We start from the raw sequence: 24,625 nt of genomic DNA, 5'->3' as shown, positions 1-24,625 counted from the left end.
CTGAACCTCAGTCAAACTATTATTATTAAAAAGTTTGCCAGTTGATCTACTAGGATTGTTTTTCCATGTGGATTTTCTGAGTCGCTTTGAAAGTACTACTCATAAGTAAATCATTATTCATTGAACAATCTCTTTATTCTTATGTTAGTAGTTAAGTATGAATTAAGTATTTTCTTATTGCTTGATGCAAATATTATTCGTTCAATCGTACTGAACAAGTCATTTCTTGCACTTTCTAGCTAAATATTATTGGTGAACTCATCACTCTGAATGTAAGTTTGTGACTTAAATTAATGGTCGATCATAGTGGGACCACTTTTAAACTTAACTGAGTCATTCCTGTGAATCAAATACTTCTTGCCCATACAAAGTTGTTTTATCCAGATTTTGAAAATCAATGACCAGACCGTCACTATCTGTTGCTGTCCGACTCATATGCTGATGTAATGCTCCCAAAACACTTGCACAACCTGGTATGCGAGTGTAGAGATGTCTAGTTACGATAAAGCCATATGAACCGAGCCCATGACAAAGTATATAATCAGAGTTATGTAATAATGAACCTGATTTATAATCTTTCACCTGTTGCTTTGCACAGAAGCATCACGTGAGCATAGGCACGTGATGTCTAGTTCCGTCTAGTCCACCAAGTCCTTAGAAATCCTTGGAGAGGTGTCTAGATAGTTGATATATGAATACAGTGGTCTTGAGGGCTGTTAGAGGTATGAGGGCGGTCATCGTCTACTGAATTCTCGGGTATTGATCTCGTACCAGGAGGTCCGCTTACCGACCTAGAGTACGCAGACGATATAGTCCTGTTTGGTGAAGACGCTGACAAAATGCAGTCTTCTGGTAGCACTAAGCGACAATGCCAGAATGTTTGGGTTGCGCTTCTCTCCCTCTAAATGCAAGTTGTTGCTTCAGGACTGGTCTGCGTCAGCACCTGAACTAAGGATAGGAAGGGAAGCAGTCGAACTGGTTGACAACTTCACTTATTTTGGAAGTGTGATTAGCTATAATGAGTTGGTGTCTGACGAAATCTTAGCACGGATTCGAAAAGCTCGTTTGGCTTTTGCCAACTTACGTCACCTATGGCGAATGCGAAATATTTGTTTATCTATTAAGGGACGAGTATACTGCACAACAGTTCGTTCTGTTCTAATTTACGGCAGCGAAACATGGCCATTAAGAGTAGAAGACATTCGTAATTTGCTAGTATTTGACCACATATACCTTAGAAATATTGCTCGCATCTACTGGAATCACAGGGAAAGTGATAGTAAGGTTGGACGCAGGGTATTAGGGAATGATGGCAAGTCAGTTGATGAGGTTGTAAATCTTCATAGACTGAGCCACGTATTACGGATGCCTGAACACCGATTGCCACGACGCACAATGCCAACTAGTGTTGGGGATGGTTGGAAGAAAGTTTGGGGTGGCCAAACCAAAACATGGCACCAGTGCTTGAAGTCACTAACTTCTAGTCTGAGCCATGTTGGTAGATGCAAACTACTTGGTTGGGGTCCGCGTGAGTATCGTAACCAATGGTTGGAGACTCTGAGTGACATGGCTCAGAATCGACCATAATGGTGTAGGTGTATATACACTCTGTCTTCCCTTAAACTAAGAGATTAAAATCACTTCATATCTTTCTTTCTACGAACTAATTCTTTCTTCCTGTACTATATCCTTATTGCAATCTTTCTTTTATATATTACCACAACTGAATTAACTACTTTTACGAATCCAGTGTTCATCTTGTTGTGTTAATGAGGTATGGCAACTTGGACCGATGCATATATGTGCCTGGTCCTACGTTGTAGTTGACTAACTGACTAGATAGTTGATGCAAATGTAAGTGTCCAGACCAAGAAATATCATTTGAATAAAAGTCAATGGCTTTAAGTGAGTATTGTCACTTTGATAAATTATATTGACTGATAGCTAGTCCTCACCATACACTTCGTCATGCTGATTTACGTCGAGCTATAAAAATAAAATGTTATAATGAATAAACTGGATGTAATTTTCGAGACAACTAGAACGGATATCAATTTGCGAAAGAGATCTACTAAAGACGTGACCAAAATACAACAGATTATTTTCTAAAAGTAAATGTAAGACAGAAAAAGGCAGAATTATTCAATATACTTTTATGAGCAAGAGAGGATGACACTATATGTAAACAATCTGTAATAATATGATGAGCGTAAATGAAAAACGATAAAATTAGAGATTATGAAGAAAGTAACGAATAAATAAGCATAAAAAATACGTGATCTGGGTTTTTAAAATTAATTTTCGAGATGTCAGACTACTAATATTAGTAGTTAGGAGAGGAATTCAACACATGTTGGACACCGAAACACTCCAATTGATATACAATATTTAAACAAAGCGCCAAACGTCCAGGAGTAGCTCGTGAGTAAAACAGAGAGCGTATACCATTTGGAGGACGAGCGGCTCCAGATAACCAATCACCTGCCCAACATACATTTAGGAGATCACATAAACGGTTGATGAGCTTATTACTTTGTATTTTATGGGATTTTATTGAGTTTTTAAATTCTGCAGTCAAAGAATCAATCTAAAAGCCAATTAAAAGAATGATAATATTTTCAAACAAGAAACGCACATATGGATTAATCGGATTATATTGGTATAGAGTATGACAACAATGAACACCTCCCAATCAAATCAACTGGTTTACGGAATATAATGCATCACCGGAAGTAATTGTATGAACTACAAATATATGATCGGATGTCGATTAGTCCTCAAAACTCCCCATTTTCTACTTATTCATCTGTACTTAACATTAATTATATTATCAGAATGGGGATTTGTGGAGATTGTAGTAATTTTAATAGTTGAATTCATAAGTCGATCTAAACTAGACAGTTTTTGTGAATCTTCATCGACTGAGATGGTTGGGCCACGTGGTACGTATGCCTGAACACCGATTACCACGACGTGCAATGCTAACCGGTGTTGGGAATGGTTAGAAGAAAGTCAGAGGTGACCAAGCCAAAACATGGCATCAGTGCTTGAAGTCACTAACTTCTAGTCTGAGCCATGTTGGTAGATGCAAACTACTTGGTTGGGGTCCGCGTGAGTATCGTAACCAATGGTTGGAGACTCTGAGTGACATGGCTCAGAATCGATCATAATGGTGTAGGTGTATATACACTCTGTCTTCCCTTAAACTAAGAGATTAAAATCACTTCATATCTTTCTTTCTACGAACTAATTCTTTCTTCCTGTACTATATCCTTATTGCAATCTTTCTTTTATATATTACCACAACTGAATTAACTACTTTTATGAATCCGGTGTCCATCTTGCTGTGCTAATGCGGTATGGCAACTTGGACCGGTGCATATATATGCCTGGTCCTACGTTGTGACTGACTGAAGGTAGACCGTTAGATGCCGGCTCAATGGTCGAGACTTTAAGCGTTCATGTGCGAGACAGAAGGTTCTGGACTCGAGTTCTGCGTGCGGGAATCGTGGATGCATATTGCTGAGGATTCCCATACTTGGATGAAACGGCCGTCCAGTGCTTTCAGGTTTTTAATGGTGGTCTAGCTTTATTCGACTCATGAATTCAACTATTAAAATTCATCATACTGATGATTGTTAGAAATTTTTTTAAAAACTTACATTTATGGTTGCAGAATTTATTGGATATTGCGAGAAATCTTTTAAAATATCAACTTCTTGTCTACTGTGAAAATGTCGGATAAGACACCAAGTATGCAAAATATCTGCAATTTCATCAGCATTAGGTCTTTCTGATGGATTACGTTTAAGACATTGATGTAAAATCCATGTCATTATTTTTGGTGCTTCATGAGGAAGTTCAGGCAAAGAATCCTCGGTATAGTTTACTGAAGAAAATGTCTTAAAAAACAGTGGGAATAAATAAATCATCTGATAAAATAGTGATAAATTAAAGTGAGTGAAAATCTGAAATTTCAAAAGATACCAAACAATGGTTTCTATGTTAAGTATAATTTAAATATTTCAGTTTATATGTATGCCAGAACAATTGGGCATTGAATCTTCTCTCTTAGTTCAATTCTGGAATTCCTTTTTGATGGAGAGGTTAACCAGATATCAAATATATAACAACACATATAGGGAGTGAATCGATTATTTTCAGCTAATATTTCGATGACACGTTCCTCAGCTTATTTAAATGAGCTCTTTTGTTGCTTCATTAATAATTGTATCTGGTAAAATGATAAGAGTTTAACTGGATAGCTGTCTCCAATTTGTTGTGATTCCAGCTATATCGATAACGATAATCTCGATAACTCATATGCTTTGTATACTAACGTTCGACTGACGACACAAAACTCTTACCCATTCTCAATCTACCAATAATAACACCAGGAAAGACAATCAAGTATTCTGTACTATAATGCAAGAAATCTCAATTTGTTAAACCTATTTTGTTTTATGGTTGATGGTATTTTGCTAAAATATGTCCCCTTTTGCCAGCAAGTATTATTGCGCGAAACAACGCTTACCACTGAGAATAGTAAATGGGTAATCCAGTACTAGGAGAGGATAAAGATGTTATTGAAAAGCTGGATTGACATACATTGAGAAATCAGTAAGTTCTTGTAAAGATACTAGGAGAGCCTCAGGTTATAGTGACTTCTATGATAACGCCCTACTGCAGTAACTATGTGAACTTCTTATCAACTTTTGCCAGGAATGCATAGGAAACATATCTCTCGAATCAGAAAACTGAGGAAGGGTTAGGCTTTCGTCGCAAAGCTGTTCATATAGTTTTGAAATGACCCAGATCCGGTTCAAAAGCACAACATATTGACTCACTAGTTCGGATTAGTAATCTGTAAACATAGTGGGGTATTTTTGATTATATATCGAACTTAAAGGAATATCTGCTAAATGGAGATTGTACAATCAATCTAAACCAAGGACGAGGATTAGATGACGCAAAAATCCCAATGAAAATGATTTTATGCTGTAAGTTTACTACTAATCATTGATCATCATTTGTAATATCATTCAGTGTTATGGTTTCGTTTTAAGGGGTTTACTAGTTATGCTATAATAACCGTGAATCGATATGGCTATAGACTGCAAAACAGAAGTAGTGACTAACCTGTACGCTTACTGGCTAGATATAGAGCTGGGTATAATAATCATATCGCATAATAATTAGATTTTACTGGAGGAACTAATGGTAGGAGTTACTAAACAGAAGGCAGTAAGCGGTAGGACAATTCTAATCCAGTATATCGTTTTAAGATACTATTTTCACTGGAACATTCTACACCATAGACAGTGACCTAAGCTATCTTCTTGGTCTTAACTGATTTGGAAGTTTTGATTGAGCGAGTATTCCTTCTTAGTTTCATATGTCATAAAATCTATCCCACTATGTTTGCAGACTACTTAACTGAATTATCGAAACAATTTATTGGTATTTTTGAACTACAAACTACACAATACAAACAGGTCTGTGCAGTAGATTTGTTCTACCATAGTGTACTATATTTCAGTTAGATCATTTATTTTATTAGTTGAACTTGTTTAAATGACTTACTCCATCAATAAATGGATTAGGTATTCCGAACAAAGGATAAATTAATGTAGCAATAGCCCATAAATCTGAATGTTTATAATCTTTATTAGTTATAATATTGTGTAAATTGTTTGAATTATCTTTAAGTGAATAAATGATCTGTGCTATTTCTGGAGCTAATAGTGCCAAATTTCCACTATGATTAAGATACTCTTCTTCTTCCTCTATATTACTATTATTATCATTACCATTAATATGATGATGTCCAGTTCGAATAGCACATCCGAAATCAGTTAATGCAACATGAAAATGTGAATTAATCATTTGTAGTCTTTTGTCTAAATGAAATGAAAAGAAAAAAAAACTATTGAGCACTAACAACCAATACAAATAGAGATAAATTAATGTTTAGCGGGAAAAAAAAATCAAGATCTATGATTTTTATCATTCCAATCACGAACTGATCGTAGATAGATTAACACTTAAAACTTAGAAGTACTAGGAAAAAGGACTTCTCAAAAGTACACATCTATAACACCGTCGTTGAGGTTCGAACCTGTTATAACTTGTGGCCGCTAATTAAGAGTGCAGTGAATTAATGACTGGACCAAGCAGCCTGGAGTCTTTATCGGTCCTGTTTTCTACCTAGCCCAGCCAGTTAAGTCCACAACACCAATCTCAGTCTCTGCGATATGAATCATTTACTCCAAACATACGGGGTTTATATATCAACCAAACAGACCACATCATATCATAAAACAGGAAACAACATTTGTACAAGATTTAGCCAAATATGGCTGTGAATGTGGGAGGTAGTAATTAATAGACAGGGCATAACTCAAGAATGGTAAACAGTATAATAATAGGTTATAGCAACTCACGTGCAATTGAGTTTGTTCTCATTTAATTCGGTCAAGCCCTTTTGTTAACTAATTTAGCGTACAAAGTCATCCGTACTATAGTCACTTATTGTACCTTTATTATTCTTGTGCTTGTATGAAATATGTATGCTTGAACATTGCTTACAGCCTACGCATATATTCATTCCGCTAACTTTATTATTAACTGCTTAATTCATTGATGATCCATTCATTTCCCTATATATATACATGTACATTTAACACTCTGCACTTTCGGTTCACTGACTCATTCATTTGCCTCACTGCTTTGTGGTCTGAGTAATAAAACTAATAAAACTGTAGTCGCTGCTTCTTTTTGCCTTCTGATTTCAAACACCGTTGAGGATTATGATAACGGTTACGAGGGTGATTGATCAACGAAGCACAGCCGCTACAAGTTCATAGGTCAAAATAAAGCTTATAATAAGAGGGACATGAATATGAATAGTTTAGTTACTCGACAATTATACAATCAAAATAGATGTATATTATTAGTTCATAAATAGATCCTAAAAGTTACCATTCATTATTCTCATCCGAATATAACAGAACCCAAGACCATCGGTTTGTGAGCGAACGCTAATCTTCTAGACCACTGAGATCATAATCGGTAATTGCTTGACGCAACGCAGGACAAATATTCAGTTAGGATTTTTTTGAAGACTAATCTAGGAAGCAATTTGTGTTTCATGCTAGTCTCGTTAGCTAAACACTAAAACCTAATATTCATCTTAATATACTTCCAAAACATTTTTACCATTTCCAAGTCACTTTATGAACGCTTTGTCACCAGTAGTAGTACAAGAACAAACTTTAGAAATCAAGTTTTTTTTATTACACATTTTCACCTTTTGATCTTAATGAAATGAAATGAGACAACTAAATGAATCTAAAATATTTAGTAATATTGATGATACAATAATAAGGGACACAATAGATTATACTTACCATTTAACCAATTTAGATGGAACTGAACAAAAGTATTATCAGTAGCATTGTTTATATCAAATGTTTGATTAGTATTCAAAAATGGAACACGTCGACGTATAAGTATATTATTTGGTTTGATATCTCTATGAGCAATACCATGCGCTTCAAGTTCGGCAACTGCTTCAAATAATTGAGCAATTATAGCTACAATTTCTTCTACAGGAAGATACATTTCACCATGTTTAATATATGCAGAATTCAATAGGCTTGAATTAAACAAGTAATGTAAATCAGTATGTAATTGAAAAGATGGTGTGAAAGTATTAGAAACATTTGTTTCTTGATATTGATTAATATGTGCAAGATTAGTATTATCACTCTGAGTTTGCTTAGATTCAATAATACCTTCGTGATTTATTTCAGCTGGTGATTGTTCGAACTTACATTTTAAATTTCCTCGTAAGAGATCATCCAAAGTTGCTTCAAATCTTTAAAACAGAAATAATTTAAAGGTTAGATTGGAATCACTGAAAGTATACAAAATGACCAATATGGTTTAACTAACAACAAATTGTTTGAATTTAATTCAACCGGAGATAATGAAGGATGGTCGTGGAATATCGTGGATCGATTGAGGTTAGACAATAACACCGTTAGATACCTCTGCTCAGTGTCCTAAAAGATAAGCGTTCGTGTGCGAGATCCAAAGTCTTGGGTTTGATTTTCGCGCACGGGGTTGTGGATTCGCTCTGCTGGGGAGTCTTATACTAGGACGAAACGGCCGTCCAGTGCTTTCAGGTTTTCAATGGTGGTGCAACTTAGATCGGTACATGATTTCAATGAACTCAACAATCTCCATAACCTCATGCTGTCAATTTTCTTGTTGTACACATAGAAATGGGACAAGATAGGTAGGTCTTTCAACGAATGATAAAGTATTATCATCTAACCAATATTCTGAAGGTTAGTTTTGTAAAAATCACTTCGCCAGCTTCTCCACATCAGAAAAAAAGCTGTTAGGTATCTTTCTTATGTTTAAACAATATAAAATTGAACTTGTATAGATAAAAACATGATAGTAGTCAACTTTCCCTAGGAAAGATATTTATTGCTATGAAGCTTGACAAAAAAAGAAACTTAATTAGTGTTGATAGTTTTATTGACATGAGAGCATGGCTACAGAGATTGAGAGACAAATAGATGAAGCAAATCACATACGATCTTTATGTGAGTAGTTTTTGTGTTAGTTTTATCGACTGAGGTGACTAAGACACATATTAAACATACCCAATCATCATAAATCTTGATACGCAACTTCAGAAGGTTGGAACAGTGCTAAAAGACGAAAAACTAAGAAGTGGTATGATTCGATGAAGTGATTGTTGGTTTAAGTCATGTTGGGAGGTGGAGGCTTTTATTTTGTGTTTTGGGAGACGATCACAAACAGTGGTTAGAGACGTTGGGTAACATAACTAAAAATTTCATCGTAGTGGTGAAGATACATTCATTATATGCCCACCTCTTAAGATTTTTAATTGTTTCATAATTCCCAACGTCATTCACTTTCTTGAGCTACATTACATATCATTAGTTCTCATAAACGTTGATACGACTTTTGTTACCGCTCCTTAGATTTCTATCCTGTAAATTTATTTTCTTGACGTGTGAATATGAAACGTGGCAAAATTTGGCCGATGCTCATATCTATGATAGATATTAGGTCGTTTATAACGAACTGCAACTATCTAATATATATCAAATAATAGTATTAAGAATAAAGAGATAAATACTTACCTTGGCATCAACATGTAGAATGTATACGGTCGATTGTCGAAGCCTTCTGAAAAGTATTCTATACCAGGCCAACATTTTGATTGAATAGTCTTATGGTTAAATTGTGAAACTTGACCAGAAGATAAATCATTATTAGATTCATTATAATTATCATTATGAACATGTGAATCATTTACTGAATTGACTTGAGGTGCACGATCAATAAAATGTCCAACTAATGGAACAATATTAGGATGATTCGTTTGAGGACGAAGCTCACATTCTCTTTGAATTTGACGATGTAATAATACCCAATTATCAGGAATATTTTGTAATGAATTATAATCACTGTGTAAATTAGCTTGTTCATCATAAGATGAATTGGCGTAATAGTTATACAGTACTTTCACAGCTAATTTATCAATGAATTCTATGTTAAATTGCAAATTAATAAAGAAAAAATATTAATAAAACTGGAAAATATATGAGCTTAGTAAATAAATTACTAGTGTTGAAAGATACTAGATATATGCTTGATATATAGAAAGCATTTAAATATAGAAATTTTAATGGCATTTCAGTGAGTCAGTCAGTCAATATAGAACACGGCACAAAGATGTATTGTCCTATATTGTCAACACATCGTCGATCTAAGGTTACACTAAAAAGACAAATTATCTAAGGGGTCGAAATAATAGTATTATCAATCATAATATAAAGGACTTGATATAAGGAAGGTGAATCAGAAAGCAGGAATGAAATAAGGGAACAACAAATAGGTGATAAGAATAAAAATATAGGTTGAAAAGATGAATAGATTCGCACAATTTTGAGCTGTCATCAATCAGTACTTACTTACTACTTACTTACGCCTGTTACTCCCAATGGAGCATAGGCCAGTGACCAGTATTCTCTAACCCACTCTTTCATGGGCCATCCTTTCCAGTTCTATCCAATTTCTGTTCATTTTTCTCATGTCTGCCTCCATTTCTCGGCACAATGTGTTCTTTGGTCTTCCTCTTCTTATTTGACCCTGAGGATTCCATGTGAGGGCTTGCCTTGTGACGCGGTCGGGTTCTTTCATCAATATGTGTCTTATCCACTTCCAACGATTCTTCCTGATTTCTTCCTCCGCTGGGATCTGGTTTGTTCTCTCCCATAGTAGGTTCTTGCTGATAGTGTCTGGCCAACGGATCCGAAGTATTTTGCGTAAACAACTGTTAATAAACATTTGTATCTTCTGGATGATGGCTTTCGTAGTTCTTTGGGTTTCCACCCCATACAGTAGAACTGTCTTGGCATTTGTATTGAAAATTCTGACTTTGGTGTTGGTTGACAGTTGTTTTGAGTTTCAGATGTTCTTCAGTTGTAAATATGCTGCTCTTGCTTTGCCGATCCGCTCCCTCACATCTGTATCACATCCACCATGTTCATCAATGATGCTGCCCAGATATGTAAAGGTTTTTACATCCTTCAAATCTTTTCCGCCAAGTGTGATTCGATTGGTGCATGCTGTGTTGTATCGGAGAATCTTGCTTTCCCTTTGTGTATGTTGAGACCTACTGCTGCTGAGACTGTCGCTACACTGGTCATGTTCTCCCGCATTTGCTGTTGCGTGTGCGATAGAAGAGCCAGATCATCTACGAAGTCTAGATCGTCAAGCTGCATCCTAGATGTCCACTGCATACCATGCTTCCCCTCAGATGTTGACGTCTTCAAGATCCAGTCGATCACCAAGAGAAAGAGAAAGGGTGAGAGTAAGCAACCTTGTCTGACAACGGTCTTTACCTCGAATGAGTCTGTTAGCCGTCCTCCATGCACGATTTAGCAGTTTAATGCATCATAGGAATTTCGTATGACACTGACAATCTTCTCAGGTACGCCGTAGTGTCGAAGAAGCTTCTATAGTGTTGTCCTGTCCACGCTACCAAACGCTTTCTCGTGGTCAATGAAGTTGATGTAGAGTGATGAATTCTATTCAATTGATTGTTCCACAATGATCCGTAGTGTTGCGATTTGGTGTGGAGCTCCTCTGGGGCTACTGCAGGTCCCATGTCCGAATAAAGGAGGAGGGTTGGGCATGGGATTAGCGACCCCATCCCGTAGAAAACTAACTTGCTGAAAAAACGCTAAAACGTTATCAATCAGTGGTTACAGTTAATGTGCAAGCTCCAAACACGTAGTCTCCGGCTACCAATATGATTCATAACATTAGTTATTGACTTGATTTCTTCATTTGGTCACCCTTAGCTTCGTTCCAATCCATTCTTGATTCAGTCAAAATTGAGGATTGAGGTAGGCAGTGGTTGAGCATGTAAAACTAATGTCCTGTTCACTTTAGGTGATGAGAATCCATAGCTTTATTGACTGATTTTGGATGAGTAATCTAACTACTCAATATTAAACTTCAAAATTAATCATCTAAGTATGCCACGGTTCGTAAGTAATGGTCTAAAGACATTAAGTACTAGCAACACATGGATGTTTTCTAGCTCACTTTTTTGCGATATCATGAAGCAATAGGAACTAGTGCCAGCTAAATCTCATGCAAGTATCCAAGATTATATGTTCGCCAACTAGCCACTATATTGTAATAAAATCACAATGAAGGAAATTTACTTTTTCTCAAGGCTCAAATTATTCACTATGATAGGTAGAAGATAATGTCAGTAACTGACCTTTATCTGCCAAGTCGGCTCATAGTTAAGACTTGACAATCACCAAAAAACTCTTATTCTTAAAATAACTGGGTATATTTTACATCACGGAGTGACCTTATCTAGTCAGGTCGGGCTTGAAATAGCTCATACTAACGGATGTAGATGATGGTAGCGCAATATTGAGAAATGACTAGAGTTGGGGATGTGTATCATTAAAACCAACTTAGTGAGATAACAGTAACGTGTTTGGTATGATGCCTGAAAACCCTGGGTTTGATTTTTGATGGGGTCCTGAAAACACGTTCTTGTACAATCCTATACTAAAACAGAACTACTGTTCAGTGTTACCTGATTTCTAACAGTTATTTATCCAAAATCAGCACGTAACGGAAACTATCTTCAAACTGAACAATTTCCACAAACTTTTAACGCTTTACATATAATAGAATTTTCAATTACCATTATCATTTGGATATTGTTGACGAACTTCAGCTGCCCATACAGCACTGTTACATCCTGCCGCTATAAACTCTTTCGGGTTTATTGAGTCCGCGGAACTTGTACACAAATTAGGCAATATTTGATATTTGTTTGTGCCAAAGATACTTGAGAACCAAGATTCATGTTTTGGTTTACAAATCTTGTTGATCGGGTGAAAAGAATAACTAAAAGATCGTTCAAACGAATTTTTAAATAGAGAAGAATAAGAGGCATATACTACAACTGGAAATTGGTTCTAAACACTTTATTAGTTTACAAACATAATTTATTACAAACTGGGAAATAAGTAATCAAAGGTTAATGTAACTCGTTTACCAAGTACATTAACCATATTTTAGGACGAGTGATACTAACCGATTGAGAGGACTGAAGTTGATGGAGTGAGATTCAAAAGTCAGATCTATTGACTGGAAGCACAGTGCTTTAACCACGAAGTTACCACTCCATGACAACTTAAGATTTCATATTATAGGACTGTCACTCATTTTAAGATCGTATTTAGTATTTTTTTTAGGTTACGCAAGGACATTTCATTATTTAATAAGCAAGTTGAAATTTATTGCTTGGTTGACCGTTCACGCACATCAGGGAGATAATTATCTACCAATAATGTGTAAAAGTAACATTTTGAAAGTCATTCATTAGATGACAACTTCAAAAATGACACCATTACTATTCTAAGCAGGTAGTTGTTCCAACTAAGTAAAGTGCTTGCTATACTAAGTTATTAAAAATTACCTATAAGATTATCTATAACTATGAATGACAACGAGGGATGTTTACATTATACCCCCAAATGCCCTGGTACGGCCGAGAGTGGGGAGAGTCCGCTCGCCCTCTCGAAATACTCTCACACGGCCACGAGTATACAGCCTCTTCCAGGGAAGTCCTACTCACTGCCTTCTCGTGGCATTACTGTTTACGGAAATGAGAGGACGAAAAGCGAATGTTCGGCGCTTTAACCGGATCCCAAACCAATGGTGCACATGGGCTCCAGTATCCTGATGGAACAAATGGCGTATGAACCAATCGTTGGTCACTGGCTACCATGGGACTGCATCTCCTCACGACGCTCCATTGCCTTGTGGGTCAGACCTTTAGGTTAAAGGCTCGGGGTGTGGCCCCCTAAGAAAACCACCTGCTTCGGTCTGGGCACCCGGACAGTATCACAGCACTCACACATATCAAATGAGATCTGTGTGGCACATATGTATTTGGTGCCTCCTTGTACCACTATCTGCGTTAAAATAAAATAAAATAAACCAACAACCAAATTGCAACAAAATGACTCCCTTTTATAGACATTTAAATACCCAATATTTAACTCTTCTTTATCAAGAATATGTTGCTTTACTCAGCTTTGAGTCACAGATTTTTATGAGATCTAGTAATGTCATTCAATGACACATGAGTTATATCAAAACACCATTAAAGATCTAAATTCTATGGTATCAATGAATGCCGATTCGAGCTGTAAACGAAAATACAATTTCTTGATCAATATTCGATATATAGCATAGGTCGTTGGTGATGATTTGGCAGTCAAAGCACTTGGCTTCAGATAAATAGGTAACACGTTTAGATCTCGCTTCAGCTACGATTTAAGAAGAGAGGTATCACTAAGCCTTGCAGTGTGATCAAAATACTAGTATATAGACTTGTACTACCTGGTTAGCAACACAAAGATGACGTAGACGGATTTAGTATGAATAATTGACATGCAAAGTTACGTTCATTTTTTCTCTAATCCTTCCTTTATGTAGTTTTATGACTTTTATTACACCATTACTAGTGTTTCCTTCTTCGCATTGAAGTGTGACGAATTCCGGCAATTCACTAATCTATTATTACAAACCATCCTAACTAGTCATTTTTGATCCAAATGTAACCAAAAGCAAGGTATGGAGAACTATTTTACATCAACAAACTTCGTACGCACCAAAGTAATCAGATAATCACAATGTAATATAACATTGATATGGAATGTAATAAATTTAATACAAAAACAATGAATGAGAAGAAACCATGCTTCTTACTTTATGATGAATACATTCTTAGCAGTAAGTATACTTACTCATGTCTGTTAGACACGTAATGCCTCAATTGAACGGATCCGGCGAAACCTCTATATACTCTTAGTAATGAGTTTGGTCGTTGTTGAGTACTACTACTAATAATCTTTCTATATACTGCTCTAACCAATGAGTTGGCTTGTGAATGATTGCCAATATATTTGGTTAATCGTCCGAAATTTGAACAGATACGAGGATATGGTACAAAGTATCTTGGAAGCTAGGGGGAATTTATGTATCAAAATGTTCAATTACCAGGAATGATCTGGGTTGTTTAAGTAATATCACCGGCAGTCTATGTAATCTTCGAAGGTATTTGGTGCCCACAGTTATAACATCATGCCAAGTCATGGGTAAAGCAAACACGAGTGAGCGCTTTTACTTTAAGAGGACAGTGATGAAATCTTCAACAGATTTAAAGAACCTGTCCGGAAAAGAACAGCTTTTAAAACCAACTGCTTATCTTTGGATCACCAACCATGACTTCGTCTTAAATTTAAACATTCTTTGACAGAGAAACATGAAATCCCTAGAAAACAAATGTAATGTAATTTTATGATAAATTTAAATAATTGAGGTGCAAATTTTCATGTGATCAAAAATCATCACTTCTTCGTGGTATAGTGGCGTGACAACTCGAACTGATGGACATTTTGCCAATTTTTAAGCCGACTATGGCTAAAGGCAATTACCCAAAATTAATGTGATTAAAGGAGGCTCGTGTTGTTATGTGGCAATTTTAAAGGTAGTGTCATTACTAAATTAGACGGCTAGGAGGTTAGACTTGACATTTTCGGAAAAAAAACGAGCAGTAAGTTGGAAACATTAAATATCGAAGTGTTACTGCGAAAGATCCATTGCTGATCCGACTTTCGGTGATATTGTGTGTTTCAATAGGTGAAGCAAGAACATAGACTCAATGGCTGATAAACCACTATCACCCCATACAAACAGTTAATTATATCACGATGAATAAAACGGTGTTTTAGTCGTTACGGCACTTGGCCTTTAATGATTGGGTCGCAGCATCTACTTCAGTTTAGGCAACCGAGTAGTAGCATCAACCTGAATACACTTAGTTCTGCAAACTAATATAGTGCACCTAAAACTTTTTTCGAAGGCAAATGTTTTCTGGAATTCAGCGATACAACTTGATACACTCAAATATTAATCGCCAATTTTAATATTGCAATTTTCGGTAGAAACAACAGTTAAAAATTCTCATTTTACAGGTGGCAACAGAGGAATTAAACAGTTGATGTGTAGTGTTTATTTTACTTATTCGGTCCCATTATCCGATGTGACCATAAGGAAAGTGTACAGATAGGGACTGTCATACAGTTTCAGTTCATCATACTGTTGTATAGCTAAGGTAAACTACTACACAAAAAAACCGTAGTAATAAAGAGATTTATACAGAACGTCAGTGTTTGCAATTACAGTATAGACTTGGAACCATCAATATCGATCACTGTATTGAGTAGCAGAAACTGTACAATGTTGAGTTTATGCATATAATTTGGTAAGATTTCGAATTAATGTTACTTGTAAATATTTGACCACTACCTGTATGGTGCCATGTTAACTGAAGTGAAACACCACAGAATGTCATAAAGGATGAACTAACGTATCCCAAAGAGAACTAAATCTACACATATATTAACAGTCAAGGAAGAGGCAATTAAATATTCATTATATAAAAACTAGGCGATTGGCTTGAACAACGCGACCAACTGTAGGCTTCTTAAGTGGTTAGGAGGATTGGAGAAATATATAGTGGGAAAAGCTAAGTCAGATGGCCTAAAATCATATTAAGTGGTAAGGATGTGTTTAATATACTAATTCATTTTGTTTCCTGTAATTGTTCTGGTGTAATCACTAATAGGTCTTTTATTCGAAAGCAGGCCACGGAAGAATTCGCACATATTCGTATTACTGATTCCAGAGTTTACAAACAAACATCATAAATACCTTTTTCCAAAGAGGCAGCAACCAAAATATTTAGGACTATATAATAATTTTAGCATCATGTGAACAAGGTGGTTTCTGGTTCTGCTAGAGGTATGAGAACGACTGTCACTCCACAGCTTCCTACACTGTGAAAGGGTACTTCTTGAAGAACTTGAAGAAGGTTCGTAATGGTTTTAGCTACTTGAGAGCCTAACTCCAGAGGCCACAGTTCAACCGATTGAAGCCGATCACATACAACCTTTTATAAGTAGTTTGGGAATAGTTAGTTCTGTACTTTGAAGGCCTTACTGCCAGCGACAGTAATTCGTGGGGCCGCTTAAGGACTGGTTTACGTCAACACTACGATTGATGATTGGGTTTGAAGCGACTGAGCACATCGATTTATTTGATGTCTGATAAAGTCTCAACAAAGATTTATAAAGTTCGGTTTACTTTTATTGACTTGCATCACTTGTGGCGTAAACGACCAACCGAAGGACGAGTTTATTGAGAAGCAGTTTGCTTTGTGTGGAAGGTGAAAATTAAGGAAAATATATCCTTAGGTTACTAGTATTTGATTTAGGTATTTTTTAAAGCATTGTTTACGTATTTTGAAACAATTAGGTGGGTAGCGCTGAGGTTAGGTATAAGCTATTAGGTAAATATAGTAGATCCGTTGATGAAGTGGTGAATCCTCACCAATTGAAGTAGTTGAGACATGTATTACGTGAGCTCGACTTCGCATACCTTGACGTGAAGTGTTATCTAGCGTATCGTCAGGTTGAATGAAAGCTAGGGAATAAAACATGGCGTCGACCCATGAAGTCATTGATGATTAGACTGAACCATGTAGGTAATTAGAAACTACATGGTTGGGGTCTGCGCGATAACCGTATCTGGTGGTTAGATATTTTGGGTGAAACATGTCAGAATCGTTTGGAGTAGTACAGGTGGGTCCACCCTTCATATTTTCATAGATCCTGAGTCCCAAAATTCCCTTGTCTCTTTTTCCATACTTAATTTATTTTATTACTACTCTTATGGGATTCTCTCTGATAATTTCGCCTCAATACGATAATGTTGTGTAAATACTTAAACTGATAGAAATGTGCTATTTTGTACGGTGTATATGACTGACTAACAACATATGCAGTAGTGGATTATCATATGCTACAAACGCATGAAATTAATTGGAGCTAAGAGGGGTGAATTTTTACAATCTATAGGTTTTCTATAACGATGGAGAAGGCAGTGGAAAAGTGTATTACAAAATACCAGATACCTATTCTTGGTGCTAATGTCTAAAGCACGAAAATGTTTTTTTCGAGGTTTAATGGATAAAAAGTCTGGGTTTATGTCAACAGAATTATAGAATGCCAAACTACAAAAACTACTTAGTAATATAATAATCTAGCTTATTAGGCCTGTGATTTTTGGTTAGAAGTAGGGCAGCACGTCTCTAACAGGTGTGCAGGATGCTATTAAACTGAACTTGGGTGAATTGTAAACCAGACATTTCCAATGCTGAGGTGTATGAGCAACTTTGATAGTTCAAATGAAGGGTTCACATAGATGAGAAAGGAGACGAAGTTTTAGTCTGGCTTGCTTTACTATTAAACAGGTTGTACGGCTGGCATGTACAGGCAATCACGTGGTTGCTTATATATAGGTAGAAAGGTGGGATTGATACCAATGAGAATTCCCACAGAATCACATTCTACAATAACATTATTAACCGAACACATTTGCAAATCGTAAATTAATTAATTTACGATGCATCTGTATAAATTTGGGAACAAATAGAGGATTCTGGTTAAGAGTGTACTATTAGGTTTGTATATATAGACCTAATATATATATATATATTAACATACGTTAGACGAAATTCGAGATTTGTAAGTAATGTCCATAAGAATGGCTTCGTTTGTGCAAAAAACTATAACTGGTGAAACTGTTTTCCTTATTTTGTAAAATTAAAAACATTACCTCAAGAAACTGAAGATACTAGAAATTTAGACCTCAAGGATACTCCTGAGCAGCGCGTAATTAAAAATGGCCGCTGCCAACTGCCTAAGAAATAATTCAAATGGTTCAAAAAATTGTGTTTTTGGTCTTCAGTCATACGATTAGTAGGGCGATTAGCCTCTGTTGATTACTAGTCTTTTCCGCTGAAGATTCATTTTCTATATCAGAGCGTTCATTGATGGGACAGATACTACTCGTTCTGATAGACCATTCCATGCTTCAAATAGTACCAGACGGAATAGAAAAGGCTTTCGTTTAACGAGCTTCCCTGTCTAGTGGCAGTTGATGACCTATGGTTCCATGTAAGAACCCAGGTATATTACACGATGATAAGAAAAGTAAATTATGGCAAGATACTGTCCTGAGTCCTTAAGAATACATCACGTTTACTTTTAAAGAACTCTTGGGAATTCACCTGCACTATTCCGGTCGGTAGCGAATTCAAGAATTTGACTGCTCATGACTAGTAAACACTACAGGTTATTTTGTTGTATAGTGAAACAAATACATATCATAAGATTTACTTAACTTATAAGAATTGATTGATTGAGATGTTGAACCGATTGATGCTAGACCACCATGGAAAACCCGGAAGCACTGAACCGCCGTTTCGTCCTATTGTGGGACTCCTCAGTGATGCGCATCCACGATCCCGCGAGCGAGATTCGAACCCAGGGCTTTCGGTCTCGCGCGCGAACGCTTAACTACTAGTGCACTCGTGGGATCGTGGATACTCACTGCTGCGGAGTCCCACAATAGGACCACCATGGAAAGACTGAAAGCAATGGACGATCATTTCGTTGTAAACGACTGATAAGAATCTAACGAAATAAAATGAATTCTTGTTATTCTGCTCAATTCTATGTTTTTACTTTCTTCAAGAACTAAACAATATGAAACTGTCAATTTTAATGAAATGTATCAGCTATGATTATATTGATAGCTAATTCAGTAGGTTAAGTGATGTTATAAAGCTAATTTGCTAAGATGATTGGTAGTAGCTGTATTAAAAAATGGAAATTTATTGATGAATTACTGAATACTCACCAATGTCATGTTTGTCTATTCTTTGATGCTAATTAAATTTTATCTATCAAATGTTAATGTAGCCACCAATAGTATTTTGATGTAGTGTAGCATGCGAGTCAAATAGCTTAATAGAAGTATCTCAACCTGTGAAACTAGTTGGCGTATGTTGGAATCTCATGTAGACTATGAATTCATCCAAGAATCCAAGTTCATTTCGTCGACGAATACCAACTAGCATGGAAAGAAAGTTTCAAATTTCATATCAACTTTCTACAATCCCCTTACATTAAAATATCAAAATATGCTTATATGCTTATAATACTAAGTTTACAACTAAATGATAACGTGATTTCAAAGTATTTCTCGAATTAGATTCTTTTAAAAATCTTCCAGTATTCACTGAGATATTGCTATTAAGTTAAAGTAGTATTTAACTTCTATTAGGAAAGTAAACTGATGATCAAGTCTCATGAAAGGGAAGTTACCTAAATTGTTTATGTAGTCTGCAACAAGTCTCAGACGAAGTATTTACGAATGGAAGTGTTAAAAGTAAGTTTGAATCGATTCAGGTCCTTCAGAGATGGCAGCTGAACCTCTTGTTTCCAAATGTCTCTCCAAATTTCACATCGTTGGCGAATATAAGTTAAACGATGCCTCTGATGGGGCTCGTTTATTTAAATTATGAAATTAAGGACCCCTAGTATTGAATCCTGGGGGATACATTGGGACCTTCTGTAGACTGATAAGAAATGAAGTTTACCCTGGCCATAGATAGTTGACTTTTCAGATATGAAATAAGGCAATGAATTATTGATACCTATTCGTTTGTGCTTATTGATAAGTGTGATTGACCCTATCAAAATCTTTTGAAAAGTCAACATTCCGCTTGCGATCAAGGGTGGTTGTCTCTCTGTCCACTGCGGTCAGCAGGCTGGTTATACAAGAATAACAGCTATTGAAACCGTGCTGTTGGGGCGAAGAGAAATTTATGGATAGCAAATAGTCATGTAAACCATTGATAAAAATGCTAGTAGTCTGTAGCTCGAAAGTTCTCTGCGTCCGCCTACTTTAAAAATTGGTGTAATGTGAGCCACTATTCAATTTTCTGATACCGTGACCCGGCTAGGGATCATTGTAGAGCGATCAGTTGAATGTAAACCATCACTTCATTGACCACGAGAAAGCGTTTGGTAGCGTGGACAGGACAACACTATAGAAGCTTCTTCGACACTACGGCGTACCTGAGAAGATTGTCAGTGTCATACGAAATTCCTATGATGCATTAAACTGCTAAATCGTGCATGGAGGACGGCTAACAGACTCATTCGAGGTAAAGACCGTTGTCAGACAAGGTTGCTTACTCTCACCCTTTCTCTTTCTCTTGGTGATCGACTGGATCTTGAAGACGTCAACATCTGAGGGGAAGCATGGTATGCAGTGGACATCTAGGATGCAGCTTGACGATCTAGACTTCGTAGATGATCTGGCTCTTCTATCGCACACGCAACAGCAAATGCGGGAGAACATGACCAGTGTAGCGACAGTCTCAGCAGCAGTAGGTCTCAACATACACAAAGGGAAAGCAAGATTCTCCGATACAACACAGCATGCACCAATCGAATCACACTTGGCGGAAAAGATTTGAAGGATGTAAAAACCTTTACATGTCTGGGCAGCATCATTGATGAACATGGTGGATGTGATACAGATGTGAGGGAGCGGATCGACAAAGCAAGAGCAGCATATTTACAACTGAAGAACATCTGAAACTCAAAACAACTGTCAACCAACACCAAAGTCAGAATTTTCAATACAAATGCCAAGACAGTTCTACTGTATGGGGTGGAAACCCAAAGAACTACGAAAGCCATCATCCAGAAGATACAAATGTTTATTAACAGTTGTTTACGCAAAATACTTCGGATCCGTTGGCCAGACACTATCAGCAAGAACCTACTATGGGAGAGAACAAACCAGATCCCAGCGGAGGAAGAAATCAGGAAGAATCGTTGGAAGTGGATAAGACACATATTGATGAAAGAACCCGACCGCGTCACAAGGCAAGCCCTCACATGGAATCCTCAAGGTCAAATAAGAAGAGGAAGACCAAAGAACACATTGTGCCGAGAAATGGAGGCAGACATGAGAAAAATGAACAGAAATTGGATAGAACTGGAAAGGATGGCCCATGAAAGAGTGGGTTAGAGAATACTGGTCACTGGCCTATGCTCCATTGGGAGTAATAGGCGTAAGTAAGTAAGGGCTTCGGCTTAGCGAATGTGAGAATAGCACGCTTGGCGGTTTGTCAATAAAGAATCCGCTACCCTTGGTATGGCAAAATGGACCATTTACATGTCAGGAGGTGTCTTTCTTCAGGTGAAGCAGTTTTCAATGCATATAGTCAACACTTCGGTTGTTGGTTGAGCCATTAGAACCTAGAAACCGAGAAACGCTAGGAGAGGGGGGGCCTGCCTATCGGATTTATCTTTTGGGATCGAAGACGATCGAACCCTGTCTTCTCTGACTGTCTTTGTGCTTTGGTTACTTGCATTTCGTTGATTGCCCCATAAGAATATTCGGATTTGATTTTATTCGGTTGCGGCTTTTGAGCCATTTGCAGATGGCCCCAGAGATGACTATTCTTACGGAGACCAAAAAGATATTACTTATCACTCCCAGGTTATTTCTAAAGTACGTGTTATCAATATAAAGTCACTTCATGTTTTGTGATAAGTGTAAGATGTTTAGGTCTTTGAACGCGCTTATAACGGGAGATCGAAAAATCCCTGTCACCGATTGGGTACCTACCACTTGAAGACGTTCAAGGGTATTTATTGTCTTTCATTAGATACGGATAAGCCGCTTAGGTACAGTATCCACGCAATTCGCTAGATCCGCTAGCAGCTTTCACACTACAATTTGTCTTTGTTATCGAACCATGGCCTACTAATGCATCTAAATGATTATATTATAGGATCTTTAACAGCTACAATCAGATTCTTGAGCTATTCAGAAAGGGGAGTGTCAAATCTTTTACTTTAGGTTGTCATTAGAAGCAGGGTCTTTAATATTTTTCAAGCTCGATTTTTAGTTGCAGTAACACAATAGTCGCGGTTTCGTGTGTCCGATGTTTAACACTATTAGAGTTTTCAAGTCAATTGTTCTAGAAATAAAGTGATTTTCTGCCGTTTTTTACTTTTTCTGCACTTAAAGACCCTATTTGCGTTCCTCTCTCTGTGGGCCCACTTAACAATTTTAAGGGTGTGAAGAAAACCCCGTCGTTGTATATACGCATGTTTATTTTCAGCCTCGAAAGGGATGCAGTGCGATCACAAAGTGTGCACTGGACTCACATCGGCTGATTGTAAGAGGTGTTTTAAGGCTCTTTCAAGTTGTCCCGCAGCTCTATAAAGTATCTGCCGTTTAGTGAGGTGACTGAGCAGCTAAACACAACTAGAAAAATACCCCCAAATAAACAGCTAACAGGATTTGAGAGGGGTTATTAAATATCAAGGAAGCAATAGGTGTCACAATGAGTCCAGTCTTAGATCTTGATAAAACCACTAGGGTAGTATATCCAAAAAGAAGAAAATTACAAGAATCTCCAAAATATGCAAACTAAATAGCCGTCTTACATTAGCACCTAGACCTGCATATTTGACGCCCGACCGTACTGCAGGGATGAAAAGTTTAGGAAATAAAACGTCAAAGCTTGTCAATACAGATCTCGCAGAGAGGTAGCTCATTTTTCGTGGGTTAAAAGCATATTCCGCAACGGAAATAAAGTTTACGCCTGAGCACGATCCAAGCCGTACTAAGTCTTACATAAGCAAGCTACTCCTAGAAACAATAGCAGAAGTTAGGATTCATAAGTTTCACAGGGCAGGACGAGAACATTATTCCAGAAGCATTCAGGTTAGCCTTTCGTTATAATTTAATTTTGCTTCCGCTAATGAAAGTAACCTAATACTAGAGAAATCACGCAAGCCAACTTAATCAGCAACATATGTCCTTGCGAATCTCTGCCTGGTTGAACGTATTAAGAGACAAGCGGTTGTGATATAAATAAATGAGTTCCACTGGACTAGTGAAAAACCTTATGCCTAGGAGTTTACACACTGTATAAGTTCGGGACAAAACAATCCCGAACTGACCGGGTGGGACGGCAAATTATTTCACCCAGTTAAAGGTGTATTATACCAATGCTCGCAGCCTACTAAGGAGTGACGGAAACAGAAGACTCTGATGTCGCTGCTATCTCAGAAACGTGGTTAAATTCAGAAGTGTATGGTAGCGAAATTCAATTGCTTGGGGCTTTAGTTTGTCGGGCTGACAGACTAAACCATTAAAGTTTTGGTTATCCCCAACACGAAGAGCACCTTAACGGTACGAGCTGTAGATAAGAATATACGACTTAGGGACAGGTGAACTAGTGTGTTGCTGGATGAAATACAAAGGGAAAGACATTGAATTGGTTATGATATAGTGTAGTCCAGAATGTGAAGCTGATAACTCCTTCCTAAACAAACTTTTAGGGTCAGGGGAATGTCTCTGGTCTTTGGCCAAATAATTCAGGAGTCGCATCAGGGAACGTCGAACAGTTCGCGGATCCGTGTCGAGCACGAGGACAACCAATGCGCATATTCGTAAGAACTAGGTGAGCCTACAGATCAGTTAACCGTGTTGTATCTGGAATTTTTGAGTATTTTCCCTAAGCTTTGTGTTAGAACTGAACTTGAGAACTGGGTTTATATAACATGGTACTGCTTATTACAAAATACTAAGATTCTACGGACTCTGGTGATTCCAGATCAGTCTGCAATAGGTTGATGGATATGTTTATTTACTTACCTATGGTGTCTAGTCGAATATCGATTTTATAATAAACTGAGATCACAAATGCATCCCACGGTTAAATAATAACATTCAAACAGGTTGAAATGGTTACTTAAATGAGACTAAAGGAAGTAAAGGTCCTTAAAAGTTTTGTTTCCAGCGCGGATAGCGCCCATAAACCGAAGAGAAAACAGAAACAAAGGTCTGGCGATAAAAAATGTATGAAAGAATCCTTTTTAACACGCGTTAGCAAGCTTTATTGTTGGAACCGTAGTCAATCAAAACAGTAACTTGAAATTCAGCAATAAAAATCAAGGGCAATTTTTAGACAATAAATAAATGTTTCACGACTATCAAAGCTTGAAAATGTTAGGCCAAGTAAACACTC

At 37.0% G+C, this 24,625-nt stretch overlaps 1 protein-coding gene across 1 annotated transcript; it reads right to left on the bottom strand.

The window, feature by feature from the left end:
- Positions 1-1,806: 1,806 nt before the first annotated feature.
- Positions 1,807-18,407, bottom strand: PINK1 (Kinase 1). Its single transcript, XM_051210238.1, has 10 exons — positions 18,334-18,407; positions 18,222-18,298; positions 14,653-14,926; positions 14,400-14,617; positions 12,284-12,489; positions 9,186-9,594; positions 7,410-7,879; positions 5,584-5,900; positions 3,663-3,902; positions 1,807-2,587 (listed from the first exon to the last, which is right to left on the bottom strand). The coding sequence occupies exons 3-10, from the start codon at positions 14,746-14,748 to the stop codon at positions 2,324-2,326; spliced, it is 2,220 nt and encodes a 739-aa protein (XP_051070208.1). The 5' UTR covers positions 14,749-14,926; positions 18,222-18,298; positions 18,334-18,407; the 3' UTR covers positions 1,807-2,323.
- Positions 18,408-24,625: the final 6,218 nt, after the last annotated feature.

This window comes from Schistosoma haematobium, chromosome ZW (genome assembly GCF_000699445.3).
Source record: "Schistosoma haematobium chromosome ZW, whole genome shotgun sequence".
Lineage (NCBI taxonomy): Eukaryota > Metazoa > Platyhelminthes > Trematoda > Strigeidida > Schistosomatidae > Schistosoma > Schistosoma haematobium.
Note: the sequence above shows the minus strand (reverse complement) of the source record. Positions and strands in the feature narration are given on the sequence as shown.